The following is a 17,069-nucleotide window of genomic DNA, read 5'->3' as shown; positions in this document are numbered from 1 at the left end:
ATCTACACTTGAAATTTAATGAGGAATGCTAGAGGCACATGACCAGAAAGACACGCAGCATTATTGCAGCCTCTCAAGGACATGTGTTTTTATGCTAGACAATCACTAGTAAGAGCAGCTGGAAAGCAAAGCGCATGCGCTCACTTTTTGATAGACATTTCAACTATAAAAATGCAAAAGGTAGATGGCATCAACACTGTCTGACAGACAGCTGTCTTCAGAAGAGGACCCCATACTTTAAATCCCAAGACAAACAGAAAGGCCTACTGTGAAGGCAGTGAAGTACCTTGTCTGACACTTCCACATGCCCGGCATTTTCTATTACCAAATCATATTCTTCATATGTGGGCATCCTGAGGGGAGCTGGACAAGATTACCTCCAGAAGTCCCTTTCGATCTAAGTTACAAGATTCTCACTTCATATGGCAAGAAGGATCCCCATATAGTAAATACAGAAAGGGAGGCACTAAATTAGGCTGACCCCTAAGTTCTCTCCATTTGCTACATAAGACAAAACACGGACCACCACCTGATCTGACTGAGTCACACAAAGAAGACACATGCCCAATTTTAAGATGAGTTCAACTGCAGTGTGGACACAAAGGGTGGTGGTAACAAACCCAGAACTGAGTTAGTTAAAAGCTATTTTAAATACTTATAGTGCATACTGAATCTCTTCAAGGATTTTTTATTTTGCCAGTAGAATGCATCCTTCTTCAAAAAAATACGAAGTACACACATTTTTAAAGGCAGTTAATTTCCTAAAAATTAGTTTCCTATGGGCCCACAAAACAATTCCACAGGGGTGTTTAAGTAGAACGTTTCAAACTTATGGCCAGGGACATAGTAGTGGTTATTTCTAAAGCTGAAAGGTATTAAAACAACAAATAGTGACCCGACCCCATTTGAAGTATTAGTACAAATTAAGTTATGACAGTTACTAAGGTCCTCTTTTCTGAAGAGTATACAAAACAACTACGATAAGAAGTGATCCAGAATACAAGATGTATAGCAAAACATTTTTGTGCAATATAAAATGTGATTTGGCAGTCATCTGTTGTACAAACGAACTGAAAGCTCACTAGCTGAAACTGGGATTTACCTACGTCAGGACAGACACTGTGAAAACAGTTATCAAGTATAAATCTGAAATGGGAAAAGAATTTACAATACAGAAACTGAAATAGTTTTCTACATATTCAGAACAAGGAAACAGTTCAGAAGATAAGCTGCAATTTCCACCTCAGCCCTTACACTTGTCTCATGTTTTGCGTGTTTCACAGAATACACTACAGGACAAAAACTAAATGTTTTGTTATCTTTTTTAAGGTACATTTTTTGTATCCTTACTGTTGTTCATTTACACTGCTCTTATTTCCAGGGTTATCAACTACACTTTTTAAAGCAAGGTATATTTTTAAGTTATAAAATATATAGTATATATGCCCATGGTTTTAGTTGTTAGAATATTTCAAAGAGATAATATAAAGTAGTTCCACCCTTAATTACATTATCTATCCTATTTAAAATTTAGTCAATATTTGAACAAAATTCTTACTGATTTTTGGTGCTCTGCCTTAAAAACCCTTATGCGGCCTAATATGCAGATAGTGTTAGGTATTGACTGAAAAAATACTAAGCCCTTTCTAAAGGTCTGATGTAAAAATTGAAGAGTGAAGCAGCAGCCCAAGATGTCTCAAAAGTAACTTGATTTTGTATCACAGTGCAGGTTCTTAATTCTGCAAAGATTATTTCTCAGATTTCTCAAAATAAAATAGAGAGAACACTAGCAGGAGGTACAGCCAGGAGGTTCAGTACGGGTCTGTGTAAGTCCCTCTGGCTCACACATTAAAAACACTAAAGAGTAATCTTATAAAAATAGCTGTATATATACAATAATTCAACATACCATTAGAAGTTCCGGTGATACCTTTAATGGGACTCTCCAAGCATCTAGGAAATGAAGAACAAAACAAAAATGAAACCATTGCAAAGTTATTTGTAACAGAAGACAGATGCTTCTATTAATTAAACAGGTACATATATAAATGCTACACAACACAGGATTTTGGGACTGAAACTCTTACCCAAAAGGTTTAGAACTAGATGTTGACTAGGAGAAAGTGGATCTTGAAGACTGAATACTGTATACCGACTGTGCTGTATCTGCCGTAAAGCTTCAAAATTTCCTAGCAGTATGTCACAGAGCCACTGCGCATTTACACAAGGTATTCTCCACTCTTTAGCCTTCTCATACTTCAAGCCATTGGGCCTTATTGGTCAGAGAAAAAAAAAATCGTATTTCAATAAAATAGGTAAAATAGCAATTTCTATTAATAAACCTAAAATACCAATATTCCTGTGTTGGCCCATTATCTATTTTAACTGTGACAAAGTAGCTACTCTGGAAAAATACCTTTGCTTTACATGCTAGAACAAGTCAATTAGGGGAGTATTTCTGCCCCAAATGGAATCAAGTTAGACCTGGATTTAACTTAATTTTCCCTCCCCCAACGTTTTAAAACAATTATTAAAGAAAGATATTTTATTTATAGATGATGTAACAGTCAGCATCACTTACTAAAAATTGTAAAACAGTGAAATTAGAAATGATTTTTCTTTTGCCTGTCTTCAGAAGGCCAAATTTATCATGTAACAGTGTGCAGTAATTTAGTTCAAGAAACAACATCACTAAGTTTACTGCTATCAAATCGCAAAATTGATTAAAATTAACATTCTTATAATGAGATGTAATTAGCACCTCACGTTAAGAAAAGCAGTAACTGGCAACCGGCAAGTGAGAACGTGAGTACTGCAGAGAGAAACCACTTACTCTTTACAGATGAGAACTGTATTGCTGCGACACAGATAGCCTGTGTATTTGGCACCTGCTAGGTAGGCCATTAGTTTGAGGTCATCTCTGTCACTATCAACAAATCCTGTCACAGAGATTATCTACAGATAGAAAGAGACAGTTACAAATAACTGAACATAGATGGTTGCTGAAAATATTTTTCTGTTACTAACTTTTTACATTACAATGAAATATACAGTATCATAAGTATGGCATATAGGCACTTAATTAAAACATGGCTTGTAGGATACTTAAGTACAATTTGAAAGTGACTTGTTTATACATAAACATTTCAGGTTTCCAGCACTGGTTCTGACTCAGGAAGAATCATTTTCATCCTGCTGGTCAGCTTTTTCCCATTTACAAAGACTACAGTTTTACTACGAAAGAGCTCACAGCTAGTTTTCTTCTTGCAGATGTCTCACCTCTTTCTTCTGCTGCTGTTTATATTCAGGGAGACAGAGAAACACTTATACTTACTTGTCCTACTCTACTTTTTTAAATCTCCTGGACGCTCTGCTCTACCCTGCCACGAAGCCAAATAAACTGTGCCAGCTGCCATGAAGCCAAATAAACTGTGCCAGTTGATCATAGGTAGTGAACTGTAATTCCACCTCTCCCGTTCTTATCCTTAGTCTTGCCAAGTTTTCATTTTTGCCATTCTCTCCTTTTATTTAGGAAAAGGCAACAGCAATTTTGTTGTTGATAATAAACTACATTTATTACATTACATATTACATTTACTACTAGCCACTGTGTTCACATGCGTATTGTTATATTCTAATTTTCCCAAGCCTGTATTTCTTTTTATGCCTTTTAGAACAGGCTAGTAGCAAGGCCATCATACTGCATGTCTGCATCCAGCACAAAGAAATCCAATGCCAAGACGTACTTTGGCATCTTGTTTTATGTTGCACAGTGTATTTCAAGATGCATCTGACTCAACTGCAAGTTTGTTTCAACCCCACAAAATTCAACTTCCCCAGTGCTCCTCATTGCACAGGCTGCTGCAACTGTGGCCTCCTATTATCTGATTAACAGCACAGGCTTCCTTTTCTGGTATTTGCTAGGTATTGACCCAGAAAAAGAAAAACCCTCAAAAAATCCCCTCAAAATACTGGGTTATGGTAAAGGAAGCATATGCTGTTAGATGTGCTGTCAGCAGAAAACTACGCAGCTTGGATTCCTGTCATCTTGATATATATAACTCCTGTAATCTTTGCACCTCCGTTTCTAAAACAATAATTCACGAACACAGGTGTTACTCCTCACCACTCAGAACTCGGTAAGACTTGCAAAGCACTCTGAATCACCCAGTAGTATGCATCACATGAACACAGGACCTTAAGATTAACAGAAGCTTTTCTCCCAAGACAAAAAAAATGTGTATTTTGCTTTGAGTAAGCACTTTCTAGCTATGTTTTAATACTGCTCACGTAATGAACCAAGCATTCGTTAGACATAAGCTTTTTCTTCTTACGTGTTGAGAGCATGGCTTTCCTCCTGGTGGAAATGCCACTGGAAAATGAAGGGCTCGATGAGGTGGTACCATTTTCTTCTTCTTCAAGATTGAGTTCAGCCAATGTGCTGTAATACATCTCTTCCTTTCTCTTAAAGCCTATGAATTCATGCATAAACAGCTTTTAAAAATCAAAATACATTTTTATTTTATTCTAAACTTTTTCTACAATACAAAGCTTTGATTTTAAGCATTTGTTCTTCTCTACTTTTTCAGGATCCCTCTTCTCATAGCATGCATTATGAAAGTTTGTTATACCATAAACCACAAATCATAAAAAAGCACATCATGAAAAACTTTAATTTTATACTCACAACCTAAGCCTGAAGTACTTACTGAAAAGTCCTACTTTTCCAGTAATAAAATGAAAGCTGCGTGAATACATGTTACTAGTTTGCTTACCTGAGCATACATGTTACTGACTTGGCTTTCACACAGAAGATGTGTACATCTGCTTGTAAGGGTAGGGTCCACTGTCCCACCATGTGCTTGAATGATCTGGTAACAGAACAAACCCCAAACTTCTTATATATATAACAATTTTAAAATTACCCTAAGAAACAAACAGTCTGAAATTAAAAGTCTACTCTTTAGGACACTGCCACTATTAGCACCATTTCACTGACGAGCTACCCCCCCAAAAAGGTTTGTTATCTAGCTTAAAAACATTTTTGAAAAAAAACGGAGAAAACAAAATTAAATATGTGCCTTTTCACTGAGCTACAAAAAGTCTATTTTTTTAGAATCAATTAAAAAAACAAATAAAGATATATAAACAAAAATAACCCTTTTCACGGTTTTTATTGTTGCAGTATAACTACTAAACAATTTTCCATGAACTATTAAATTCTATCTCAGCAATAAACACAAGTGCTGTTAAAAATGTCAACAGCTTACTTGATTATGCTTTTTTTTTAAATTCAACTATAAAATCCATCAGAAGTTTCTGAAGAACAGCAAAGTCCTCTCATTTAGGAAAGGATACAATCAGATTTTTCTGAAAAATAGAAGTTGGCAAAAAATAGAAACACTCTATTCCTCCATCTTATTCACCCAGGTGGATACCTCATAGGCCACTAAATGCCAAAATTATATGCAAAAAAAGAGTCTTTTTATACAATCAAGTTAAAGTTAGAGAGCAATGCAATATTACATTTGCTGCACTACTGCTGCCTGATTAAAAGCATAAATAGTCAGGAAATAGTTAAGGCTGTAACTTATTTTGCCAATGTTCTGACTAAAGACCTAATTCTACCAGGTTGCACATCTAAAGCATTTTTATTACTTTTTCTGGTCAGCTGCAGTTGAATAATGGTTTTTAGGTTGTAACACAAACATTACACAAAAGGATGCCTAAAGAAAAGTGAACAGTGCCGTAATACTTCCAATCATTCCTTTTAGGATCTAGTTACTATGACATCATGTTATCATAGTTTTTTAAAAATACAGCAGAATCTTACCCGTTTCCAGGTCGCTAAGAGCTGTTTGTCAGACATCTGTTCCGGGTAATCAGCAATTGCAAAGACACAGCCCAGTAGGAAATACTCTTCTGGAACTGGAATAGTTTAGCACATAAAAGAACAAAAAATTAAATACAAGCCTAAAGAGTTCATCTCAGGACGTATTTGCTACACTAATCTTTCCTATTACCAGGTTATAAACTTCATTCAATTCTGAGGTAAATCTTTCTTGGAAAAAGTAGGATCTAAAATGTCAAAGCTGACAGCCACATCTAAAGGCACAGTTCAGCCCAGGGTTTGTTTTTGTTCTGGGTGGTTTTTTTCCTGGAGGAAGAGGCTAAAGGCATAGAAGGAAGGAGCACCAAAAGGAAAACATAAGACAACAACTTACTCTTTTATATAGATAAGCTATGAAGAGTCAAAACAATCAAAAAGCTTTCAGTTCTACTAGCATGGACAGAATTCAAAGCAAGGTATGACAACCTTCTATCCGATACTGAATCCTCACTGATTTACTAGTATTTCCAAAATTTAAGCTGTCTTTCCAGTTGTTATCCTCTTTGAAAGCTTCCCCTTTCCCCTCTTCCAAAGGAAAAAAAAATTTAAAAAATTATGGTATGCATACACTAACACTGTTCTCATAGCATAATTTATATGCTAGTGGCATAAAGAATATATTTGAAAAGAGAAAGTTCTCAGTGCTCTCAGGCTTTTCAGATTCCTGGATTATCCTTAGTTATAATTTAAATCTGTTTGCCTAAAAATTAGTAAAACAGGTCCTGAGCCATGAATGACATTTCTAAGTCTTACAATCCCATACTGTAAACACGGCATTATTTTTTGATCTTCTAACCCACATTATGTCATGTTATTAGCGACTTTCTTCCAGGATCAGAAGGCAATAATTACTAACTCTCAGCTGCTGGATCGTGTCCAAAAAGCGGCTGCTGTTGCAGTTGTTGCTGTTGCTGCTGGTGGTGTTGTGGTTGCTGGGCTGCAACTTGATGCTGTAGTGTTTGAGATGTCTGAGTTAAGTGTTGTGTTGCCTGATTCTGCATTTGCTGTTGCTGATGCTGTTGGTGCAAACGCTGTAAGTGCTGCTGCTGCAATTGCTGCTGCTGTATTTGCTGCTGCTGATGTTGCAGCTGTTGTTGTTGCAGATTCTGTTGCTGAAGCTGCTGCAATTGTTGCTGCTGTAGCTGCTGCTGCTGCAACTGATGAAGTTGCTGTTGCAAAGCATGCTGCTGTTGGAACTGGAGCTGTTGCTGAGGACGGTGAAGCTGCTGTTGCGCGTGTAACTGCTGCTGTGGAAACTGAAGCTGCTGTTGTGCGAACTGGTGCTGCTGATGAACTTGCTGTTGCTGTTGTGAAAATTGATGAGGCTGTTGCTGTTGGAAAGACTGCTGAGAAATCTGGGGTTGTTGCTGCTGCTGCTGTTGTAGCTGCATAAGTTGTTGAGGTTGAAGGTGTAAAAGAGGATGGTGCTGTTGTTGCTGTGCTTGATGTGACTGCTGTAATAAATGTGTCTCTGGTGTTAGTTTCACTTGACTAAACAGCACCGCATTTGGATGTCCCTGTTGGCTATGATTTACTTGTTGTTCTAAACTTTTTGTAGGTGCTGAAAGTGATTGTAATATCTAGAAAACAAAGATTAATTTTGTGACCTTTTTGTTGTCATTCAGTTTCAAAAATATTTAAAGAACTTCTGGGAAAATACAATTCTCAAAAGAAAAGAACCCTTATGCTTAAAAACATTGTGAGCTAAACAGAAATCTTTAACTGTTAATAGCAAAATGAAAAGACGGGACTTACACATAGAAAAGTGTGGAGCTACATGTGGCTTCTAATAGAAGGCAATGCACATTTTAGCAAAATTTAAGATTAAAACCCATCCCTGTATTATTGATGATATCGCCAATACCATTATGACTATTAACACTGTATTAATAATTACATTGATCAATTCAATCAACTGTAATATTCATTTTACAATCCTGTTGGCCCATTAAGTTCAAGGTTTAGTTCCATAGTCTTATTTTCTTTAACTTAAAAACTGCTAATAATGCTTCTACTAATTAGTGCTGTTTGAAACATGGGAACTTAATACAACCTTGCTTTCTTTTGAACCAATTCAGGAATATTTAGCTCTATTTTTTAAACTGAATCCCAAAATACAAAGAAAAACATTGATCTGCTGAGCACTAATAGTTTATTGGGGGAAAAAAAACCTAACCAGACCATACTTAAGAATAATAGATTTTAGATTTATACAGAGTGCTGAAGTAATGTGGAGTTTAATTTCATTTTTAGATGTATAACTCTCTGTTAAGGGAAAAATCATTTCACACTAAGTAGACACAAGTTAGCAAGTGAGCTTTTAAAGCATCAGAAAAGGGAAAATTAGGTACATTCCTAATAGATTAGGATGAGTTCTATATATTTATTAAAATATTTTAATATAAACTACCTATTAAAAATTAGAAGTAGCAATAGGAAACTCTAGACTCGCCATTCATAAAGTCTTTTAAATATGAAATCAGCTTTGGTGAATCCTGCAAAGCTTGTTTCCTTCACCCACACTATTTCACCACATACAGTGTAAACTTCAGTGGTGTGTGTGTGCGAGAGACGAATCAAAGCACATCACTAAAACACAAAGCCAATTAACCGTATGCTCTCAATGAGACTTCCATCAACTCTTCATCAGAGGTGGCTCAAGTGTTTTTTACAATGCGCTTCAAAACATCTCAGGTTTCATCTAAGTAATTTCGATGTTATTGGTATAGCATACGTTTACAACCACGATTATCAATGCATCCCCCATCACTAATGTCTAGACAGCACCACAGTATAAACATTCAACAGCTAAAAATAACATACACAAAAAGAATGTTTCCGTGGCTCAGTATGAGGAAAGATCTTCGTGCTGCTCTCCACAGAAAGTCCCAAAAGTCAAAATTACAGAAGCTTCAGGCCACATATTTCAAAATAAAGGAATAAAACTTTCAAAAGTATCCTAGGGCTATATTCAGAAAGTAACTCTGTACCTGCAAAATGCCTTATTATTACAGATCTTGCCATTCAGCAGAAATCTGAGGTTCAAATTAAACATTAACTTTCCAAGATCGTGCACCAAGACATGGAATCCACCCAAGACTGGTACCCAAGCAGGATACAAAGTACCATTTAACCTAGCCAGAGGGAAGTTATAAGTAAAAGGTAGAATTGGTATTCCTCCCTCTAGGAAACAGATTCACAATTCTAAGATGCAAAGCTTTTCTCCACATGCTAGAGCTAGCACGGCAACCTACGCAGCAGCCCGATACGGTACTTGAGAACAGTCCTTGCACACCATAGTCAAGTCCCTAGTCTAACAGGCTTTTGGAGAACAAAGTCTAGCTGAAGCATGATACCATCAACTGCCCTGTAGCTCTATAAATATTACTTACAGAAAACTACTTTAGAGTATTTGATAGCACAAGGACTGGGTTGTAGATGTGGTGTTCGGACACGAAAACATCAGCCAACTTACCAGCACTGGCCAACTGGCCAGGACTTTGGCGCTTCTGCTCAGTCCTTACCGAAAAGTCTCAGTCCTTAAACAATTCAAGGCACTGAGAAGAGGAATCTAAGACTCAGTTTTAAAAGGAAGCCTGCATTTCCGTTTCCCGTTCAGAAGTGATATAGACAACAAAGAACCAACATTTCTGAGTGACTCCACTTTTTGTGTTTAAGTATTAGCTGTAAGCTTCTATATTATTCAGGCACCTTTGAAAGTTTTACCTTCAGATGAACATCCAAATAAATGCACCAGTACAATTATTTAAGTAAAAGGTAAGTCTAACATTTACCAGCACCTACTTTTCTCACATTCCCTTCCCATGAACATCTTAGAATTTCAATGCTGCAAGTTATTTCAGTGCATGCTCACTCGCTTTTTATTTTCTTCTAAAAATAAATTCAATGCAAAAGCTGCAATTATTTCAACTGTACGAGTGGCATAAGAACTTGTAAGTTAGGACTTCTGCATCATAATCCTGACGATACTATATAACAACTTAATGATGCCCAGCAGAACAACACAGTATAGAACTGAACCTACTGTGAGAACAATCAATTTCACAGTTTTATGTGTTTATAGCACAAATAATTCCTTGCACTGAATAAAAAGCTTAAAGGGTATGAAATCAGGTTTCCTGAACTAGCCAAATAATTTTAAATTAACAGATTTTTTTTTTTTTTGCTCTTACCAAGAAATCAATACTGAAACTCTAAACCACACTATAGTTAAACACAGCTTCACTCTTCCAAACATTTTTTCCAAATGCATTCTTACTTCTGTCAACCTGCTAGGAATGAAGTTACTTATTATGGAGAGGTTACTAATCCGGCCGCAACTTCTAAGTAACACGGAGAACTTTTAATCATTTGTACATTTAAAGAACAATAAAAGGAAATTGAAGTTCTTGGATACAATAGTTCCTAAGAAAAAGTCCAATATCTTATAAATTAAAAATCCAACACTTACATGTGCTACATTTGATGGTCTATTAATCTGCTGAATATCAGCACTATTAGTAATATTCCTTAATGTCCGCACGGCTGGACTCCACGTAGCCATCATTTCCTGTCGATCAGAACTTTGGGCACCTTGCACTGAAGCCATTAGATTGCCTCTCATATCCGGAGGCAAAATATTACCTGGCACTGGTGGGACATTGGCACATAAATTAATTAACCCAGAGTCTTTCCCTTGAGGCAACCTACGCTTTGCTGCAGATGCCTGTGGGACTTCAGCTGGTGTCCAATTCAAATTCCTTTCTTGCTTTTCTGGAGAGGAATCTGAAGAATCATCAAACATCAGTTCCCCTTTTGCCTTATCAGCAGTAGTAGATTTTGGTGAAAAAACTTGATCACCCAAAGGTGATCCTTCTCGAGAAGATGCTGGGCTTGATAATTTTTCATCAGTACTAGCTTCATTTTGAGAATCTTGTTCTTCATTTTCTGCTTCCTCCTCCTCTTCCTCCTCCTCCTCTTCCTCCTCCTCGTATATAATTAAACGAGGATGATAAGGAGTCTCTTCTTTTTTAGTCTTATCAGCTATAGAATCCAGTACCCAGTCTGGTGTCACAATTTTAATGCTGTCCCGTTTACAAGCACATTCACTTTTTTCCTGTTAAAAAAAAAAAAAAAATAAATTTTATTCAAAGACAAAAACTCCCAAATAACTTTTTTGAGGGCACGGCTAGAGCATGGAGAGGCAGATCACAATAGCAGAAAGTGATCTCTCCCAGAACCAACAGGACAAACTACACTGTTGTGCGTAACCATGAGTTCCAAGAGATTAAAACAAAAACCTCCGCATTTGCAATACAAAGGACTCAGAAGTTACAACTGCAGAAGATTAAGTCTTCACTTGCAAAAACACCACTACCCAAATTCTTCTCAAACCCAATCACCAAAGGATTTGAAAATCATGAAATTTGGTTCTGAAAAAGCCTTCAGAACTCCAGCAGATAGCAACATCACAGTCAATACTAAGATGCAGCTGATTTTTAGGTGGACATTAAGGTGAGTCTAAATACAGTTTATATTTACATTTTCTCCACTAAAAAAAAGGCAAAAAAACCCAAAAAACAAACACACACCAAAAAAACCCACCATGAAAAAGCATTTAGGGAAAAATCAGAATTTCACAATAAAGTAGAGACAAATATTTACAAGGTGATCACTGAAAAAAATGCATTTCGGCAGCAATAAAATCAGAAACCGGCTGGATATTTCCCATACACCTTCTCAGAAGCTGCGAACTGTAATGTTGCCCTCAACTTGAAAGTTACACTTCTGTCCAAATATTAGCTAAATCCATTTCAATGAGAGGTTAGGATGCTGACAAAGTAGAAAACTTAATTCCTCCCCCCTTCCTTCCATTTCATCATTTGAAGATATATATAAATAGTAAAACTTCACTGTTTCCTTTCCTAAGAAAAAGAAATAGATGTAGGATCCGTGCTCTATTTATTCAAACATCCTCCTTGATGGAAGCCCCTCACAAATATCAAGACAGTGAGGAAAAAAAAAGAAAACTTTCTTTAGAAGATTTGAAACTAATTTCAGGATCTCATATTTAAAAGTGATTGAACTGGGATTTTCTTTGTATGTCAAACAATATAAATTAACAACCACCATATTCAGAGGAAATTAATTTAATTTAATGATTCTCTAGAGTTATTTCCTACAATGAAACTGTCATTCATACACAATAAAGAGATTACAGATGAAACCAAGTTTATTTGCAGATATGAGTTTTCATTCTTCCTTTGTGGTGAGAATTATTAAGAATCCTGTTTTATCATCTTGTGTCTAGTCAAAGCAATCATTTAAGTTTTCACTAGTGTCAAAACTGTTCTCATTACAAACTGCTGCAGATTCCCTTGTAGTAATACGTCAGAGCAGCAGGACTAGAAGCATTTTAAGTAATCATCCTATAAAATTGTTCCCATTCAATGATTACGTAAATTAAACAAGATATTTATTTTATCCTACAGATATGAAATGCTAATGTGTTTTTTTCATTTTCTTGACTGGCAAGCTCAAGACAACATCCTTTGCTCTACAAAGCTTACGGTTTAAGGCAACACTTCTTAAATGTGTATCATTGCCTCTTAAAAACAACATTTTAAGTAGCAAAGCTCTTCGTCCAAGCATTATGTTTTGTTGTGTTGGAGGAGACAACTAGGGTGGTGTTCGGTACACACTTCTAACTCTTCCACAGGAGAAAGATCATGCACTTAAAAAAACCCCCAAAACCAAAAGAACCACACACTCTTCCCCACCCCGCCCCAAACAACTACAAAGGTTCTTAGTTTTAAATGAAACAGGGAAGAAAAAGCAAGCATTTCCCATGTCCACACTTTCTCTTCTCCCAATGCCAGCCCATGTTTTATTCTAAAGCACCTTCCTATGTATTGCACGCGTAAGTTCATCGGAATCCTACTAGCCACATGTTTTTCTCTATCTTGGTATTAGATAGTTTACATTAACTCCAAAATATTAAAAGGGTCATTGGTGGGACAATAATATACTCAATTTGTATAAAACAACATTAGAAACTTGACAAAGTTTTACAGATTTATGTAGTGTATAGAACCTGATCTTAGTTACTCACATTCAAATAACTAACCTGTGTGACCCCTCCCACTGATTGGAAATTAAAAAAAATGGTGATGGAAATGTGCTCATGTTATTAAAGGACAAAAAATAAAACACACAAGAACAAAACCAAAAACTTGCTCCATCTATCACATTAACTAAAAGCATCCAAGCAATATTTTTAAGTGAGCTTCAATTTGTTTTAAGTATTTTCAGTCTGTGAACAAACACACTAAATCAATTACAAATGTATTTCTTCTTCAGGAAGAGGAGTCCCTGAACACTTCATGAAGTTTCGGTGAACTAGTATAACCAAAGCATTACTAGCATTATAGTAGAGAAGGCTATTCCGATGCTGCCTTTAGCCAGTTACCTCATCTTTCTGATTTAGTTTCCCCATTTACATAAAGACAGCAACATTTGACTTCCCACAGAGAAGTAGGAAGTCAAATGATGATACTAAATTAGGAGGAGCTGTGGACTCCCTTGAGGGTAGAGAGGCCTTACAGAGAGATTTGATAGAGAGCTGGGCAATCACCAACCATATGAAATTTAACAAGAGCAAGTGCCCGATTCTGCACCTGGGTAGGGTAATCCTGGTTATATGTACAAAGTGGGGGACGAGAGGCTGGAAAGCAACCTCGCGGAAAGAGACCTGGGGATTTGGGTTGATGGCAAGTTGAATATGAGCCAACAGTGTGCCCTGGCAGCCAAAAGGGACAACCATGTCCTGGGGTGCATCAAGCACAGCATAGCCAGCCGACTGAGGGAGGTGATTGTCCCACTCTGCACTGCTCTGGTGCAGCCCCACCTCAAGTACTGTGTGCAGTTTTGGGCACCTCAATATAAGAAGGACATCAAATTACTAGAGTGCGTCCAGAGGAGGGCGACCAAGATGGTGAAAGGTCTCGAGGGCAAGACTTATGAGGAGCAGATGAGGTCACCTGGCTTGTTCAGCTTGGAGATGAGAAAGCTGAGGGGTGACCTCAGTCTACAACTTCAAGGGGGGCAGCGGAGGGGGAGGTGCTGATCTCCTCTCTCTGGTGATGGATAGGACATGAGGAAATGGAATGAAGCTGCGTCCAGGGAAGTTCAGATTGGACATTAGGAAAAGGTTCTTCACTGAGAGGGTGGCTGGTCACTAGAACAAGCTCCCCACGGAACTGGTCATGGCACCAAGCCTGTCAAGAGTTCAGGGAATGTCTGGATGATGCTCTTAGTCACATGGTTTAATTTTAGGTAGTCCTGCGAGGACAGGGAGTTGGACTTGATGATCCTTATGGGTCCCTTTCAACTTCAGATATTCTATGATGGGAGTGATTTGAAGTATGACTACTTTATCAGCAGTTGGACAGGAATGTTGTGTACTGTTTATCCTACCATCTCTCTTCAAGAGGAATGACTTGAGGGATTTTGAGAGTTCTCTTTTCTTTTAGGGAAAAAAACAACAACAAAAAAGAAACTAACCTGTTCCTCCTTCTGCTCTCTTTATTCCTCTCTCCCTCATAACATCCAAGGGCATTTTATGCAATTTTTCAATTTTGTACTTCATTTTTCTCCACTGATTCTGTATCTCCAGATTTACAAATCACAATCACTAATGATTATGACATGCCAAAATCAGGTTAAGACAAACAGAATAAAGAATAAAATGCTTTATTCAACCAGAAATACAAATACCGGCATGAAATTGGACATCTTTTGAATTAATCAGGCTTAAAGCCATGCATAAAAAATAAATACGAACTGAATAGCTGCAATGCATAATTGCGTTGAATTTAGCTGTTCAAGATTAACCAACAGTCTTAAGAATCCTAACTTTAGGGAGATGGAAAATTTTTGATTATTCAAAAGCAAATGAGAGCTACACAAGAAGAATTGTACATGTAATAAACTCTTACCCCCTTTGGCTCAGGTACAATCAAATGAGTACACTTATTATTGAGGCTCAGCTGGCAATTCCCTCCATAAAAAGTAATCAAAGCCCACAGCGTACTTCGGTCTTCAGATGAAACCTAAAATGAAGGTAAACAAGCCTTTTAGTTCTACGCAGACAGCTGCCTTCTGCCTGGAAGGATTTTAGTACAATCCATGACATACCATTTACAAGTCTGGCTAACGTATTACCTATCACTTTTAAATACAAAATTAGCATGAAAGTTATGGACAAAAAAGGGTGATAAAGAGACGCAACAAGAAAAGACATTAAACAATCATTTTTAACCTGCACAGAGAAAAAACATTCTTCACTCCTGTAAAACTCAACACTAATATATCACCTTCCACAAGAGAAAAAAGTTAGTGATCAAGCAAAGAATTATCTTAAGACAACCTGTTTAAATTCATTAAACAGAATTTTAACAAGTAGACCAAATTAACAGCCTGTGTAAACACGTGAGGTGTTTATGTCTAACAATTTATGTCACAGCCATGTCCCCCTCCCCTGCCAGAAAGCCACACGTATTTAAGCCATTACCATTCAGAGTTAGTGACACTATTACAGGAATAATTTGTTAAAAAGTCTGAAGCATATATTCCATTAGCACCTAGGACCTTATCCTGTCCGTCTGCACACACACACTGGTGACCAACAGGCTACTCACAGCTCTATAGAGCTGGCTATGAACACAAGCCCCTGAAGCACCACCTTTCCACTTACTTTACTCACTGGCACCCTTGTTAAGGTTTCAGTGTATAAGCAGGTAAAACATGTTGACTGAATATTGTGTAATGCAGAAATAAAGAATAGGAGCAAAGACTTTATAGTCTAGTGTACTCTGCATTTTAGAATCACCATATGGCTGAATACAAAATAAACTACTGATTGAATGTTTACCGTTTGAAATGTTCATGCCCTTATTTTCAGTGAAAAACTGTTTTAGGTGGTAATTCACCTAACATACAAGAAAAAAGTCATAGTACAACAGGAAAACTGATATCTCTCCTCAAAAAACCAAAGCATCGCACACATATTGTACATTGGAGTAGACTGAAATATGGTTCAATTCTTACCTGAGAGAGACAGGCAGTGACTCCAAAAAAGATCTGACACGATTCTGGAGAAAAGCCATTTACACTGGAAAGCAGGTGTCAAGGATGCAAAATAATTTAAATGAGAGTTTCCTGAGGGACATTAGAAGGAAATTAAATACTACTTCTCAGATATTAACAAGTATTAGACCATTCAAAAACTTTAATCTTTAAAAGCATGTTGTCTGTTTCCAATTCAAGTTGTTTGTATTAGGAAAAAACTGAGGTGCGAACTGGATCAGGACACCTCTAATTATTATGACTGATTTTACAACAACAATATTACAAACTTGCCTCTTCCCAGAACATCTCCCTCAGCCCATCTCAGGGTCCTAAACAGAGGAAGTTCAGCTTACATGAGTCAAATCATTACCAAGAGCTTCCTTTCATTATCAAGTGCTTATTTTCCATGTTTAAAAATACAGGAGAATCTGAAGAAGAAACTTTTGCTACAGTCAGCAACAGACAATATAAAAAGAGTATGATGCACAAGAAATTTGATAAAACAAGTCAGACCAAGAAAAGTGTGTTTTTCTAAAACAAAAGCTAATAGCAGACACCTGTAGAAAGTCACAGTGCCTTTTTTGCATGCTTATTAAAAAAGATGGCAATCTGGTGGATGACTTCATTTAAAACCAGTAAGAAATAAAAGCACAGTCTTAAAAAATAAAGTTTAGAAAGTGCTACAGAAGCCAGAGGTTTCAAAAATGGCAAACTTTGGTAACCACATGGTAGAATTTTGGTTGAAGACGTCTTTTGGAACCTAACCTGCCCTTTGCAGTTTCACAAAGACTGGAAAAGTAGAAACAGTTTCCTAGCATACAGCATGGTTATTTAGTCCACAAAAGGCACTGAAAAACAAACATATCAAGGAGCAAGCTTATGAGAAAAACAACAAACCAAACAAAGTATTAAACAAATTATCTGCAAAAAGTAGTAGGCAAGTCAGTATTATCAAGTATCAAATCTTCCACAGCTGATTTGTTCCTACGGAGGTATAACACTGCATGGGAAGTTGGCCAGGCAACAGATGGGGGGGAGGAGGAGGAGGGAG

General features: G+C 37.0%; 1 protein-coding gene across 1 annotated transcript in view; it reads right to left on the bottom strand.

The window, feature by feature from the left end:
* PAXIP1 (PAX interacting (with transcription-activation domain) protein 1) overlaps positions 1–16,061 on the bottom strand; it is a gene marked incomplete at both ends in the record, with an annotated part of 29,713 nt that extends 13,652 nt beyond the window's left edge. Inside the window, 10 exons of the mRNA XM_009581461.1 lie at positions 1,910–1,953; positions 2,088–2,272; positions 2,834–2,955; positions 4,335–4,472; positions 4,776–4,871; positions 5,834–5,928; positions 6,747–7,470; positions 10,362–11,006; positions 14,887–15,000; positions 15,998–16,061. Of these exons, the coding sequence (XP_009579756.1) occupies positions 1,910–1,953; positions 2,088–2,272; positions 2,834–2,955; positions 4,335–4,472; positions 4,776–4,871; positions 5,834–5,928; positions 6,747–7,470; positions 10,362–11,006; positions 14,887–15,000; positions 15,998–16,061 (2,227 nt within the window). The remainder of the gene's footprint in view (positions 1–1,909; positions 1,954–2,087; positions 2,273–2,833; positions 2,956–4,334; positions 4,473–4,775; positions 4,872–5,833; positions 5,929–6,746; positions 7,471–10,361; positions 11,007–14,886; positions 15,001–15,997) is intronic.
* Positions 16,062–17,069: the final 1,008 nt, after the last annotated feature.

Source organism: Fulmarus glacialis, unplaced genomic scaffold (assembly GCF_000690835.1).
Source record: "Fulmarus glacialis isolate BGI_N327 unplaced genomic scaffold, ASM69083v1 scaffold7177, whole genome shotgun sequence".
In the NCBI taxonomy this organism is placed as follows: Eukaryota; Metazoa; Chordata; class Aves; order Procellariiformes; family Procellariidae; genus Fulmarus; species Fulmarus glacialis.
Note: the sequence above shows the minus strand (reverse complement) of the source record. Positions and strands in the feature narration are given on the sequence as shown.